General features: G+C 60.8%; 1 protein-coding gene across 3 annotated transcripts in view; it reads right to left on the reverse strand.

Annotated features, from left to right (window-relative positions):
* Positions 1-11,287: 11,287 nt before the first annotated feature.
* Positions 11,288-15,633, reverse strand: part of DCP1B (decapping mRNA 1B) — a 50,087-nt gene continuing 45,741 nt past the window's right edge. For 2 of the 3 annotated variants that reach the window (XM_032645893.1, XM_032645894.1), the window contains exons 8-9: positions 13,558-13,806; positions 11,288-11,493 (exon numbers count right to left, since the gene is read on the reverse strand). In XM_032645893.1, coding sequence (XP_032501784.1) covers positions 11,428-11,493; positions 13,558-13,806 — 315 coding nt within the window. In that variant the 3' untranslated portion in view covers positions 11,288-11,427. Of the gene's footprint in view, positions 11,494-13,557; positions 13,807-13,829; positions 15,616-15,633 lie in introns of those variants that run through there. The other variant, XM_032645895.1, reaches the window with a different exon arrangement.

Here is a 15,633-nt window from a genome sequence, read left to right on the forward strand (position 1 = left end):
CCTTGGGAACAGAGTCACAGAAGTTCAAGTGGGAAACGAGAGTCGAGCCCCTCGGTTTTTTTCACTCTCAGTTCCCAGACATGACGAGGCAGTGGTGCCTGCCCCGCGGGGCTGGGAGCCTGGGACGGCGTGCAGTGCGTCCCCACTCACTGACCGCGCTGGGCAGCGCCCACTCACCACTCGGTGCTGTGGCCCCCCGGCCCTCCCCGTCCCGTCACTGTCCTCCCCCCAGTCGCCCGCGAAGGAGGGGCGGGCCACTGAGAAGCGTGTGTGGCAGCAGCATCCCCGGGGGCCGTCTGTGCACTCCTCCACCCGCGTCAGCAGCTGTGCCGAGCCGCGGCATGCGTGGTGGAGGTGAGCGAACACAGGCAGCTACTGGCACTGGGGGGGCCTCATGGCAGTTTAGGGAAGCACAGCTGGAGGCTCAGCCACCTAAGCCTAAGCCGGCCCTCATTTCCCAGCAGCGGGGGGGAGAGCACGGGGGCAGGAGGCAGAGGGCGCCACGGGCCTCTGGTACCAGGTGCTGGCAGGCTCACTTGGCCGTGACCACTGGCCTCTGGGTCCCTTGGTCTCTGTCCTTCTGGCTCACAGCCTTGACCTCTCCCCTCGTGGGACCTCTGCCGGTGCCCCGGGGAAGCACATTCCGTGTAGCTTTGCCTGCGAGCCGTCGCCGGGCCCCTCCTCATTTTCCCACCCCTGCTCCCCCCTCCCCATTTCTCTGCTCATTTTCTCTTCCTGTTCTACCGTTTCTTGAGCCCCTGCCATGCACCGGCTCTGAGCGGGCTGGGGCTCAGGGCCACCAGGATGACGGTGGTTTCTACCCCTGGGGAAGCCCACAGGCTGCCGAGGAGGCAGACACAAGAGAACCTTCCGACCTCAGGGGAGTGTGGGTACCCTGGGCTGGAGCAGTGTGCCCCGGCCTTTGCCCCGGCTCTGTGCCCCGTGAAGGAGGACAAGTCTGACAGCAGCCTGAGAGTCCCCAACACCGTGGGCCCCAGGTCCTAGGAGTAGAAAGTAGACTCTTCCTGGCCTGCATCTTCAGGGAGCTGTCAGAGAAGCACCCTAAGTATGCCAAGGGCGTGGGAAAGGAGTGGGTCTCGGTGCTTTGGGCTGAAAGTAACAGAAAAGCCTCTAGGCAGCTGACTTAGATAACGACAATTCAGAGTCTCACATGGAAAGTCTAGGTGGTTCCAGGGTTGCTTAACACAGCAGCTGAAGGGTGTCACCAAAGATCCCATTTCCTCCATTTTTTCCCTGGAATCCTCAGTATTTGGGGTTGTCCTCAAGCTAGCTCCCCTCATGGTCACAGGATGGCTGCCACTGTTCCAGGCATTGCACTCAGATGTGGTAAGATCTTTGAGGAGAAGGGGGACTGATTTTACCTGTGCTTCTCTCATCCGTGAGGACCCCTCACTGTAGACATCACCTAGCAGACTCCTTCATTCTGCAGTGGCCGGACTGCACTCTACGCCCTGAAGGACATGCAGCCATGACCAGCTCGAACCAATCACAACTCCCCTCCTGGCTGTGGCCGGGCCCACCTCCCCCGAGAATGTGGTGGCAGAAAGTGTCCCCCAAACCTGAGGCCTGCTGGAACCGGGGGTGGGGGGACGGCAGTTGTGTGATCAAGCAGCACGGTGGGCAGCGGGCCGTCTCCGGCCAGTGAATGTCCCCTTCAGGGTTTCAGGACGGTCTGGGCACAGCAAGCGACGCTCCAGGCGCAGCCGGTCCGCAAGGAAGCTGCAGAGCATCAGCGGGTGGGGAGCGGCGTGGCCTCCGCCCGCCCGCGCTTCCCCGGCGCCCACGCGGCTCGTTCCCCGAGGCCTGTCGGCAGTTTGCTCCATCGTTTCCCTCCCAGCGAGGCCTTCCTGCGACCCCGGCCCAGGGCAGCCCTCACGGCACCTGCTGGAGCCATCCTCCTCAGCGTCTCTGCTGGACGTATGTCGTTCACTTGTCTCTCTTGCTAATTATCCATCTTCTTCTCGCGGGAGGAATACTGTTTGTTTTGCTCACTATTCCCAGCGCCTAGATCAGTACCAGCATATAGTAAGCGCTCAGTCAATCCTCCTCCCTGGTGGCAGGTCAGAATCCCCCAGGGAGCCTGCGGGAAAAGCAGGTTCCTAGGCCGCCTCCCAGGCCTGCGGATCCAGGTCTCGTGTTGCAGGCCCAGCGCCTGGAGCCCCTCCTCGGCCATCCTGCACAGACGTGGGAAAGTCACTCAGCAGAGGGAAGCGGGTGGTCAGCCGGGGACCAGGTTCTGCACAGTCATCCAGTGTGAGGACAGAGGTGTTCCCTGTACCGAGCACCTTCTGTCCCCAGCAGTGTCATCCAGTGAGACACAGGGGTGACCGCGTGGGGAGCGCAGGGAACGGAGACAAACAGTCACGTGGTGGAGAGTCAAGAGTGACTAGAAACGGCAGATTCGACGTGTGGATGGCATAGGAGGAGGAGTGAAGACAGCCCTAGTGGGAGGAAGGGAGGTTTATAACACGAGAGCCGTGACGTAAATTAAAAATACATGCCCGGGGCTTGGCGGATTTCTTAAAACACAAAAAGCACTAATTGTAAGAGAAAAATTAATAACTTAGGCTTCATGAAGATTAAGAGCATTTATAATTGTGTCAGAACGCACCATTAGAAGATTGAAAGGCAACGGCCCACTGAGAAGGCGTGGTTCCCTTTCCAGTAAGAGAGACTCCACGGGGACACATAGCGGATGAAGACAAATCCACACTGAAAAATGGGCTAGGAAGTGCTCGGGCGTGTCCCCAAGACCACACGTGAGCGGCCAGGACCACACATGCAGCATCCGTGCTCCCCACCTGGGGTCACCTGGGAAACACAGACTAGACCACCGGACACCGTCCACCCCGCCAGAGGGGACCTGTTAGAACTGGCTGTGCTCCTGGCGGGGAGGGTCACAGGGCATGACCTGCAGCCCATCAGGGGGCCTGCTTCCCTGCGACCCCTCCGTCCACGGGGACAAGCCCAGACGTGCGCCAGGAGCCGTGCACAGAAATGTTCACGGCAGCCCTGGCTACATGCCCTCGAAGGCCCACCCACAGGTCTGGCAGGTCAGAGGCTCTTGAGACCGATGCCTCAGACAAGAAGTGAGGGCGGAGCTGCGTGCAGAAGGCGGGTGGGAAGGCCACGGAGACCGCAGGCTGCGTTACCTATGCCTGTGAAATTCGGGAAAGGAATCTACCATGACAGGAGTCAGAAGCCTGGGCTCTTCGGGGGCTGATTTTGGTGGAGGCCGGGCAGGACATGTTCTACAGCTCAGCCTGGCGTGGGTCACCACACGCACCCAGACATGCACGTACAGGTGTGTGTAAGGCTCACTGAGCCGTCCGTTGAAGGGTCTGCAGGGTGGATGTGGACGCGTGACAGCTCCACGCAAATGAAACGCATTCACGCGCACAGAACGACACACGCTTTGGAAGCACATGTGCAAACAGCAGGGCCCACGTCGGCTCAACAGAAGGGCTGTGGGTTGTTGGGAAGGAAGGGACTGGACTCGGGGTCAGGGCAGGCACAGGAAGAGATGACCAGAATGAGAAGCGCTCTTGTTCAAACCGATAACGGAGGGCTATATACACTAAGGCGTACGACTGATTAGCCCAAGACAGGGACTGAGAGAGAAATTGTGAAAATAGAGGTCCCAGCTAAGGACTCCCAACCATCAATCAGCAGAGCTCACCTTGGTGTCTGAGGAGGAACCCTTCTGTGTGAGTCAGGCCACCAGTGACAACTCTTGGTCTGGGAGGGCCCCCTGATTTGTGGTGTTTCGGGAACATAGTGGTTTGGGTTGAACTGTGTCCCCCCAGATGTGTATGCTGAAGCCCTAACCCCCAGGACCTGGGAACGTGACCTCATTTGGAGCTCGGAGGAGCAGGGAGGGCCCTAGTCCCACACGACAGGCGTCCTTACGAAGGGGACATTGGAGGCAGAGGCAGGTATCCCGCGTGAGGGTGAATCAGAGCCAGTGCGATGCTTCTGAGCACCGAGGAGCCCTGCCGATGGCCAGAAACCACGGCGGGTGAGCAGGGGCACGGACCGGGCTCTTCCTCGCGGCCCCCAGAAGGAACCAGCCCTGCCGGCATCGCGGTCTGACGTCTGGCCTCCAGACCGCAGGACAATGCATCTCTGTTGTTTAAGCCTGTGGTGCTTTTCTCTGCGGTCCAAGGAACCCGGTGCAGGCGGGCCACCAGGGTCTGAATCCCTCCCTCTGGGTCCCGGACCCTCCCACCTAACGGGAGGGAATCAAGGATGACTGCCCCACTGGGCGGGAGGTGGCTTGAGTTGAAGGGTGGGGACACCCGGGGGTGGATTTTGGAAGGGGTGTGGGGTGACTGCGGGGCACCCCCCGGGGCAGCACGGGTCAGGGAGGCATGGCAGGGCGATCAGGGCAGGTAGGCAGTGAGGAAGGACGCCAGGGGGCAGGTGAAGGGGGCCGGTGCACGCACACGTGTGTGCATGCGTGCGCGTGCACCCGTGTGCGTGTCCTGAGGAGACTGAGAAGTTACAGGGAAACACAGGGAGAGGCACCAGCAGGGAAACTGGTCCTCTGAGAACCCCGGGCCCCTTCCCTCCCTTCCCTCCTGGGCTTGCTGGGAACCTTCCTTAATTAATGCCTGTAAAACGCTTTGCTGGAAGCGGCAACAGCAGCTTTATAAATAAACCCAGACTTCTGAAGGTTGACTAATGCCTGAGCCCTCGGGGGAGGGGCGCGTGCTGCGAGGCTGGGGGAGGGGCGGCAGAGGAGCTGAGGCCCCGGGCCCTGGTGCAGGAGACCGACGAGCCCCAGGCCTGTGTCTGCAGCAGTAAAATCAAGGAGGATCTGCATCTTCACGCTCCTGGGCCATCGGCGCCGCTGGCCGAGGCCACAGCGTGGGCTGCAGCTCAGCTCCGAGAGGTTTGGGGGAAGCGGGCGGGGGCCACGTGGCCAGCCTGGCCCACAACAGTGACGTGGCCACCGGGACACTGGCTCCCTGAGGGAGGCCCAGGAAAGGCACGCCACTTGCCCCGTGACCCCGTGGAGGCAACACAGACGGCAAAGCCACTCAGTGTCCTTCGAAGATCCCTGTCCTGGGCGCGGAGGCAGAGGAAGCGGTGGCCATTTCACACCCTGCAGCACCCTGGCCGGCTTTGGTGGTGGCCTTCCCTGAACTTACATCTTAACCAGAAAGGAAGGACCTCAAAGGACAAAGGAAGCTGGCTGTCAGGGCTGAAAGTTCAAACCCTTCGATGACAAGGAGGCTGTGGCTAGGGCCTGGCTTACGTTCCACACGGCAGACGTGCCCCGGAGCCAGGCCCCGAGGTGCCGCTCGCCCACAGCCCGACTTCCTTCGGGCCGAGTCCAGGCCACCTCCTGCGTGGCTTGGGTACACGGGGACTCGGGCGGGGACGCAGGTGGGGACCACCCCTCCCGTGGGCCCAGGATGCCCGCATCCGGGCCTCTGGCCGGCGCGGTTACTAACAGCTCATGGTCAGAGCAGCCTCGTTTGGATGACTGCTTACGTGGTCACCCTGCTGACGGGCACCTGGGTGGCACGAGGATGAGGCCGAAGGCCCAGGACCCTTGGCCTCAGGTCGGAAAGGACCTTTGTCCAACGCAAAAGCCATCCCAAAGGCTCTGGGCTTCAGCTGATGTCATGCTGAGTGCAGAGGTTCACTCTGCCCCCGGGGGTGGGGTGTGAGGGAGAGAAGGGAGGTACCCCAGGGCCTGTGAGAAAAGGGCCCGCACCCCAAGTCAGGGGTGGTCCCACGGGGCCAACTCTCGTGCACAAAACGGCCACAGTGGTGCCTGGGTCTTGGGCTTTCTGGGCCTGGAGCAGCAAAGAGCTCCCCAGGGTGAGGCGCTACCTTCTGTTAGCAAGTCTACCACCCCGCGTCTTCTCGCTGGGGACGCGGATGTGCAGAGCAGGGAGAGGCCGAGTAGCCGGTCTCCTGGGCCCTGCTCCGCCCTCCGCCGCTCTGGCTCCAGGTGCCCACGTCGGGCAGGTCCCGCCGGCAGCCGGAGAAGTCGCCACCCCGCTTCAATCTGTTCCACCAGGCACACATCTGCGGGGCCCAGTGCCAAGTGCCGCTGCCTCCCTCGGGAGGACCCGGGCTGGGGGGTGACAGCTGGGTGGGCGGGGCCGGGCTCGCCAGGGGGCCCGTCTGGGAAACACGCAGAGACACAGCCGCTCTGCCCGAGGAGGGGGAGCCCTCAGGAGAGGCTCTGCTGAAAGCCACACACCGACCCCCAGGGACACAAGAGGCGGACGTCCACGGAGCATCAGGATCTGGCCCCGGAGGCGCCAGTCTGGGCCCAGGGCACCCAGGACCTCACTCCTGAGACTCACCCTGATCTGCTGGCATCAGCGCCCCAGGGGGCAGGGGGTGGGTTTGGGAAGTACAGGTACCAGCTCGGGCTCTCCTTCCCCCAGCCCGGGCCAGCCTGCGATCGCGGCCACACTGCCCCGCGTGCCAGCCCCGTGGGCAGCTCAGCGGGTGGGGACGGACAGCTCTGCCTCTGAGCGGACGGAGGGCGGGGCAGCCGCGGGAAGAAACCAACTCAGCTTCAGGCGCGTCAGTGCCGAGCCTGGCAGGTTTCGGGGAGGGACGCACGAGATGCGGCCCCGAGAGGGGAGAGCGGTGCTGGGCGTGGGGGTGCTGAGTAGGCCTCCTGCTCTTGTTAGTACGTTATTATTATTACTAACTCCCAGCACTTGCTCACCGAGCCTCATTGTCCCCTTCGCCCGAGCCAGGAACCAGCCCTGGCGGCTCCGTCACGACTCATCCACACGTGAGCCATAACCAGGTCTCACGGACTTTGCTTCCTAAATATTTCTTCAATCCGCATCCTCTCTCTGTGTTTAAATCTCAGCTTCCATTGCCTTGGACCAGGCCCTGGTCCTTCAGAGGAGTCTCCGCTGCCCATCTTCTCCCCGAGCCCCCCACCCCCCAGCCCTGCAGTGATGGGTGGGAGGTGAGGGTCCGGCCGGAGGGTCCTGGAAAAGATGCGGCTCCGGCAGGGTGCAGACACCCGCTCTGGGCTGAGCCTCTTGCCGGCGGTGCAGCCTGTCCACTCAGCGTGTCAGGCGTGGGTTTCCCATGGTGCCAGTTTCTTAGCCTCTGGGCACACAAGGCCGACTGACACGTACACAGCAGGGAATTAAACTTAAGGAGCTTACAACCCTGGAAAGCGCAGTGGGCACGACATAGAAAGATTTCTGCACGGATTTACGGCAGAGCCAGAAAGGCAACCAAGACGGGCTGGGAGGCCTCACCCCAGCTGCCAGCGCGAAGGGCACCACCCTCCTGCCCGTGGCACACCCAGGCCGCCATCCGGCAGGAAATGCCACCGCGGACACTGGCGGGCTCTGCCCCAGCGAGGACTTCCCTGTTCCCGCGACAGACACAGGGGGAATGGCTTTTCCCCGGAGCTTACAGTCGAGGGAGGACACAGGGGCTGGGAGGAGAGCCCAGATCTTCTTGACCCCGAGAGCTCGTCATCAGAGAAGACACGGAGCGTGGCCGCCTGGGTGCCATCCTGGTCCGTGGAGCCGGTAGATGTGTTGTGCTGAGAAACGCGGCCGCGGCAGGCATCGCCTCCCAGCCAGGTGTCGGGTTATGTCTTCCAGACTCGCCTGTGGGCACAGCTGGCTGGGACCTCTTCCTCCAGGCCCAGGCCCGCGGCCCAGCACCCTGAGCCGGGAGGTCCAGCACCTGCCGACCTCGGGGAAGCCCCACCTTGACTTGTACCCAGGAGGTTGGTGCTCCCAGCCTTTTAGACTCTGGCTCACACCTGCCGGTCCCCCCCCTCTCTCTTGCATCTAGAACATTCTCTACTTCCTCCCCGCTGTGCCCCCAGTTACCTCGCCCAGGAGGCCGGCTGTGCCACTGCTGAGAGCTGCCGCCAGGGGAACGGTCCGCAGTGCTCTGCTTTCAGCCACCCCGCGGTGTTTTAAGACCACGGTCTGCACACACAGGTTTTATTTGTGTGCTTCTCTCCAGGCTCTGTTAGGAGGCATTACTCATAACCCAGTTTGGTGGAAATCTATTGAGATACTCAAGGTTGAGTTAAATATACCAGGTATTTGTAACCGCCCCTCTCCCCCCGCTAATTGTACGAGAGGTGGGTGCTGAGGATTTGAAACCTGAAAACCAAGCATTCAGCAACATGCCGGGGAGATGCACCCATCTGTAGCCAGGCAACTTTCCACGAGGCAGAGCTGCTCCCGCCTGCCGGCTGCAGACGACACGTGTGACCTCAAAGAGGGCTCCAAGCTCCAAAGCCTGGAAGCACCTGATTTCTCTGAAAAGAGAGAAGGAGGCACGGGTCTGAACGGAGCAGCAGGTGGAAAGGCAGGTGGCTCTTTTGTTGGCGGGAGTGAGCAGCTGGGCTGTGGAGACGTCGTGTCCGACGCTGTACCCGGGGTGCGGGGTGGGGTCAGTCCTACGCTCCTCTCCCGCCTGCGTCTGGGTGACATCCTGCTGGACACGTGCGGCCTGGCATTCAGAGGCCTGGACCTGACGTGACAGCTCCCGTCCCTGGGGCCACACACCAGGGGCACCGGTCTTCACGGTGTCCGCTGATGTGTCCTCTGGCTGGGGCCGGTCAGCGGCTGGAACTTCCTCTGCAGGACGTGTGTCCTCCGACGTGCACTTCCCCATTGGGAGAAGAGACCGCAGTCCTGCCTGTCCTGGGCCAGGACCCGCGGGCCGTGCCCAGCGTCTGAGGAAGAAGGGACACCTGGGATGCAAGCGATGCAGCACCCAGGCTGGAGTCTCCGCCAGCTGCCTGGGGAAAGGGTGGGTGGGGGCCGCAGGGTCGGGGCACGGGAGGTTCCTGAGGGTGCTGACGAGGGTTCTCACCCCCTGAATGGGGAGATGAGAGCGTGCGTCTTTGCAGGGACCGCCCAGGACTGTAGGGCCTAAGAGCACCTCCTCCTCCGGCGGGGGGCAAGGCCCTGGGTTACTCGGACTGATGTGTGTGTCTTGAGGAGCTCAGGGCACCTCCCTTGGGGGGAAGGGGTGAGGCACACTGCCCCCCATCATCCATAAAGGAGTGAGTGAGAAGAGGGTGCAGCGGTGTCCTGTGGGCGGCAGGCGAGGGCGCTCCGGCTGCTGCGGGCCTCACCCCAGCGGGACCCCCATCGGGCAGGATGGAGCCTGTGCCTCTCAGCCCGAGGCGCCATTTCCCTACATGGATCCCATCTAATCCCTGCGACGACCTGAGAGCTGCGCACCGCTTTCGTTTGCAGACGAAAGAAGAGCATCTCAGACGAGGTCCCTGGTCCAGGACGTGAGGGCAAGTCCGCCTGACCAAGGCCCCGTGTTCTGTCCCCGCACCAGGCAGAACCAACTTCAGTCACTTCTCCAGGGTTGAAATCCAGTGCCCGGGATAATGCTGCTCAGGGACCCATCTCAGGCTTCCTTCCCCTTGGAATTCAATTGGCTTCAAGCTGCTGCCGGAAGCCAGCGACATGGAGGAAGGCGTCCAGGATGGTCTCAGAATTTGGGGTGAGGTGGGAAAAAGGAAGTGAGTTTACATGTGAGATCTAGTCCTGGGTGCTTAGATAACCCTGCAATCCATTTCCCGGACCCTCCAGAGAAAGGTCTTTGGACAAAGCAGCTCTCACCTGCTTCCCACACAGAGGAAATCAGCTCTTCATCTCCGAGCCCTTTGAAAGGGGGCTCAGTCTTTGGTCTGAACAAGCTGCGCCTATCACTTTTAAAGTGGCTCATTCCAGTAGAGGATGGAGACTTTGTTTTCAAAACAGACCCCTGTGGTGCTGACCTAGAAAGGCCCAGTGACGTCTGCGGTGTGGGTCTGACCACACCAGGCACAGGGGGCGGGGGTCCCCTCCAGCCACAGCGCACGGCCACCTTTTCACAGTAGGTGCTGCAACTGGGATTTCTATTTTATTTATATAACAATCAAGTAAAGGAATACATATTTCAGGAATTAGCCACTTGCTACCACAAATATATGAGAAGAATTTTCAGTGGGATTCCTTTCTCCCCGGCTGGAGAACCCACCCTGAACGTGTAATTCAGATCGAAGACGTGCCCGCGGGTTTTGAAGGTCGCCCGCGGTCTGGGAGACGGTGGATTTTGCTCCAGTTTCAGTGTGTGCCACCGAGGTGAGCGTCACCAATGCAGGGCAACAGGGCAGTGTGTCTCCCCTTGCCCCACACTCCCCGTAAGAGCCCTGAAACGCTGCACACGCGATGATGAGCTTCAGGGATTCTGTGGTCTGTCAGGGCGTCAGGCGCTACAGGAGACGGAGAAGCAGAGGGAGGCGTCCCTTCCTGACTCGGGAGGGAACGGCGGAGCCGGCAAGGTGGGCCGGGCCCTCCTCGAAGGGAAGGCGCCCTTCTGCGGGCGGGCGGAGGGGAGGCGCTCCCTTGCCTGGTTATACGCCTACCCCAGGTCTGAGCTTCCAGTTCACCTCTGGGCATCAGAAGCTGTGAGGAAACCTCCTTCCCTGCCTCCTTTGTGACCCCTAAAAGGAGAACGAGGCCCAGCTCCTGTGTGGGCCTCTAGAGATCCTTTTATGGTCCAAGAATAAACAGGGCTATAGAAACACAAAGCTCACTTTATCTCCAGTGAGCAGCAGGGACCAATTCCGGGGCCGACTCAACCCGGGGGAGGGCTGGGGGCAGAGCAGGCCCTCGTCTCTGTGAACACGAATCGTCAGTGCGCTCCACGACCTCAAGAATCCTTGCTGTCCTGCCCGCACTCCACTGCCTCCCCACAGAGGCTTAAGGACCGGCCTTAAAGTCTTCTCTGACCTTCGTCTCAGCACGTTTTGCTGAAAATGATGAAACGTTCCTTCGGAAGCAGGCAGGCTTCTGCCGGAAGGAGCGGACAAGACGCGGTGTTGCTGGAAATCTGGGCCATCTGTGGACCCCTAAACAACTCCCCCCTGGAAACTGGTGAGAAGTACCTTTAGAGATCGTTTCCCTTCGAAGGCCCAACGGATGTTTACAAAGGAAAGGTTTACTTTGTCTGGAAGAGGCTGGCGGGGCGCGTCAGTGGTCACGGGCTGACACCGCCACCTGGCGGTCGGCACGTTGTCCGAGTTCCAGAAATAACCGGGGCTGCTAATAAGAAAGAAACCACGTTCCCAGAACACCCCTTCCCACAGAGAGAGAACTCATCTAGAAATGGCCCAGTACATGTAAGAAAAAGTCATTTAAGCTGGGTATTTACCGTGTGATCTGAGCAAAGGACTTTCCCTACCCACTCAATTCTTGGTACCAGGTGCATTGAAGAATGTAATGAAAAAACTGCGTGACTGAAAAAAGCCTGAAGCATTTTATTTCATATAAGACATACTTAAAAAAAAGGCAGAAACATTTAGGGAAACAACCTGTGACCTGAAAGAACCTCAAGCCGGAAGGCCCTGGAGATCAGTCTTGAAATGTTTTGCTTTCACAGAGTCTTTTTCACGCTGAAGAGATAAGCTTCGTAGATTATATTTAAGAAGTTGTCGTCATTCTGGAAAACACAAATCAAAGGCCCCAGGGGATGTGACTTGGCCGGCAGAAACGAGAGGCCTTCTGTCTTGGGGCTGAACGGGCACCTTGATCCTAAGATGCTCCTCCCCACCTGTGCGTGCCCACGGAGGCTCGTTTTTTAAGCTGAACAGTCAGTGGGCTGCAGGCCAGGCCAGAAGGGTCAGCTGCTGGTCCTCGGTGGCCAGCCCGGGACATGGCAGGTGCTCGTGGCCTGCAGCTCAGGCGGGCACCAGCCTCGGGGCAGCGCGGAGCGGGCCGGCTCCCGAGAAGCCTGGCCTCCTGTGTGGAGAGACCTGGGGCCCCCGGGAGGCTGCACGGGGAGGACGTAACCCAGCTCAGTCCTCTGAGCCTGGCTGGGAGGTCACTGGTGGCTCTGAGAGGCCCCCGAGTCGCCCACAAGGGGTGCCTTCGTTGTTGGGCGTAAGTTAAGACTTCCCTGGCAACGTGCTTGGCTGGTACCCTGCCAGAGCCAGTGCATCTCCACCCCGCTGCACCACCCCCCCGTTAGCTACGGAGAGCTCTGGCCTTGGCAAGCCGGCAGCGGTGAGACTGCGGGCTCTGGGCCCCTGCTGCCACTCTCGAGGCCGAGGGAACCACGGTTCCATCGGCGGTTTTCTCTGTCTCTGATGCTGGAGACGCGGCTCCCTCCCACCCCGTCCTTTATCGCCCTGGCAATTCACCCGCGTTTCACACTCCCGCTTGGCCTGGAGCCAGGCTACCCTGGCTTTCCTGCAAAGTCTCCCAGCACGAGCCTGTGTCCTAACAGCAGGCAGAGAGCAAAGCCGAATGCCTGAGTGACTCCCAGCAGCTCATGGGGAAGATGCCGTCTAAAGCGCGGGGAACGTGAAACGCAGGCCGGGTGGAGGGAACGGACGTCTGGTCTCTAACGAGCAAGGTCCAGGGGCTGCTCCAGACTTTAGGGGTCCCCACTACTGCACAGAGATCTTTGGAACAGTGTTATTAAATGGAATAAGCCAGAAAAAATGTGGAACTTTTTACATTCAAGTTTTTTGTTTATTGCTCACAGAAAAGGAGCTTACAGATGCCCTGCCTGAGTCCCCAAGAACTTCTCATGAATGGCTTCTAGAACAGGTGGAAAAGACCCTCATTTATGAATTAGTCAGGTGCGGTCACTTCTCGTCTGTCTTTAGCAGATTGCTACCCTGCTTTCACACTCAGATGCTGATTTCTGTCCCCATTCCATTCCTTCTCTCTAAAATACGTTACCTTTAAAGAAACATTCTTACCAACGGCGACTACTGTCTTTTTGAGTAGGATGAGACGAGCAAAAGTGCTGGCCGCTCTCAAGGTCGCCTGACACTCAAGCAAAAACCTTACGGACTGTCTGCGAAAAAGATACCTCAGTACGTGAGCTGGGGTGTCTGCGGTCCGTCTGGGTGAGCGCACTGCACTTTGCAAGGCCTGTCTCGCGTTCGGGGTGGGCTCTGCCATCTCCCGGCCCCGTCGTGCAGTGGGAAGGGGCACGGCAGCCAGGCTGCAGCCCCAGCTCTGCTCTTTACTGGCTGGTGACCTCAGGCCAGTCCCTCAGCCTCGGCGTCCTGGTGTCTAACACCGTGCCCGGCCCAGAGCTCTGTACAAGTGTCATCGCCCTTATTACTTCATAGGGGCACGAGGAAGCCATCCCAGCCTGTCCTCACTGGCAGGTTTCAAGGTCATCTATAAAACATGCCGTGGTCATCACAGCCATTCCTGCCGCCCCAGCTGCATCCTCCCCGAGTAGCGGCCTGGGCGCTGCCGCGGGCTCAGGGCGGCCCTCCCCTCCACTGCCCTCTGGCTCCCGACGGCCCCACAGACCCGGGACCCTCCCAGGGGCGGCTTCACCTCCTCTTCTGCCGGATGGCACTCGAGGACTTAGCCCTCCAAGTCACAACGTCCAGAGCCACACTGAGTGTCTGAAACGCACCCAGAAGCGCTGGTCTCGGGGTGAGCTGCTGCCCTTGGGGAGCAGGAGGCGGGCACAGGCACCAGCAGGGCAGCAGGCCGCTGGGAAAGGCCTACGAGGAGGGAGGCGGCGCCCTCCTACCTGGATGAGGTGCAGCAGGGCCTCCTGGAGCTGCGGTTTGGTCAGGGCGCTGCCCGGCGTCCTGGGGGGCTCCGGCGTCCGCAGGGGCAGGAGGGAGCCGCTGGGGGTGGCCGCCGGGTCCTGGCTTCCCGGGGGCAAGAGCCCGCTGCCCCTCTCTGGCGGTGGGGCCCAGGGGGGCTGCGCGAACACCAGTGGCGACATGAGCGGAGATGGGCCCGCGGCGGGCGGGGCGCGCCGGGGCGAGAGGACCTGCAGGTGGGAAACGGGCCGACGGGCGGGTGGGTGAGGGCGGCTCGCGCACGGGGCGGGTGCAGAGGACACAGCGGGTTCAGTGTTAACCATCCAGGGCCGAGGGCGACGGGAGGCCAGCCTCCATCCGCGCGCTCCTCCCTCCTGGGCACTGGCGGCCGGCGCCTGCCGTCCTGACTACGCTCCCCACGGCAGGCAAAGCTCGCGCTCTGAGCAGCACCTCCTTTCTCCGGCTTCCTGTCATCGCCTGGGGACACACGCCAGGCCCCCAGCCTTTCCGCCGGGGCTGTCCGTCTGCGTCCCTCCCGGCTGCGGCCCCAAGTTTCCGCCGTAAGGCACCCACCGGCGGCCGCCTGCCCCCTCGCCTGGTGCGGCGGGGCGGGCAGGCGGTGGGATCACCGTCCACCCCACCTCCTGACTCTCCGTGCTCGGGTCTCGGGGGCAGCCCCGGGGCCACTCCTGCAGGCGCGCAGGTGGCCCGTCTGTCTGGGCGGGTCTGTCCGCCTCTCTTGGCCGGCAGGCCTAAAACCAGGGGTCCCAATAGTGTTTCCAGCTGTGCAGGCGACATCTGACCCACCTGATGCTTACAGCCACCTCCCACTTGTCCCCAGCTCAGGTGAGAGGGAAGAGCGCTACTGTTAGCCTCCCGAAGCCCAAGGGCTCATGAGAACGGGCACAGGGCCAGCCACGAGGAGCTGCTGTGGTTTCAGAAGCTCCCTGGGCGTCGTCTTGGGCACAGAGTAGCCTGGAGGAAGGCGGGTGGTCTGCTTAACTGTCCCTGCGCGCCGTCGCGAGGGGCGGTGGCTTCGTGGACAGAGGAGCACCGCGGCCCTGCACCCCGCGAGCACTGGAAGGGGACCTGCCCGCAGAGGCAGATGGCCAATGATTAGCCCCGATTTCCTAGGGTCCAATCTAAATCCGCAGGGGCAAAAGCAGAAGAAGGGGGGCACTGTGACAGTGAAGTGAGGATGAGGGCGGGGAACAGCCATGTCTCCAGAGCGGCAGGAACTCAGATCTGAGATTTTCATCAGTAACAGGCAAGAACACTCCAACGCACAGTCTTACATACGTGAAGACTGTGCTCCACACCGATGGTCTCTGTTCCAAAAAGTGAGAGATTTCTGAGCCACTGTCGTAAGCTACTTGCCGAAACACGACAGAAGGACCAACGTCATAAATAGGGAGAACTTCCTAATTTTTAAACCCAATGCATTTTCAGTGAATTTGCACCAATCCAAATGGAAAAAAAAAATTCCGTCAGATCTCCGGATGTTACCCACAGGCAGTGAAGAAATGGAAAAGCTTTCGGTTTTCTCACGGTTCTAAGTCATTAGTGACTATAGAGAACCATCTTCCCTGCGGGGACAGAACATTTCTGAGAATCACAACACTTCCCCTCTCTGGCAACCGGTGTGTATGTTGCGGGCCGGGAGAGAGCCTTCTGCCTCTCCGGACCCTCATTAAGCGACACCTGCTCAGACAGACAAGGAGGCTGCACCTTCCGGGGTCGGTGGCCTGCTTCTCTGCGGGCCTCAAGCGCCCACGGGCTGCGGCGTCCGCAGGGGCGGGGCACCCAGCTCCTCGGCTGCACGGACCACGTGCGGCAGGGGCGGGGCACGCAGTCAGCGCTTGTAAGCGCGGCCTGGATAATGAACGCACGATGACTTACTGTGGACCGAAATCACCAGACGAGGTCGGGTGTCTGGCATCCCCGGAATGATTTCAAATGATTTCAGACCCTAGGTTTCCGAGGTCAAAGATTTGGGTTTTTCCCACGGCCACGTCAAACCTCGTCGCACGAAGGTTTAACTGTAGGAATGAAGCCTC

This window comes from Phocoena sinus, chromosome 10 (genome assembly GCF_008692025.1).
Source record: "Phocoena sinus isolate mPhoSin1 chromosome 10, mPhoSin1.pri, whole genome shotgun sequence".
Taxonomy (NCBI): Eukaryota; Metazoa; Chordata; class Mammalia; order Artiodactyla; family Phocoenidae; genus Phocoena; species Phocoena sinus.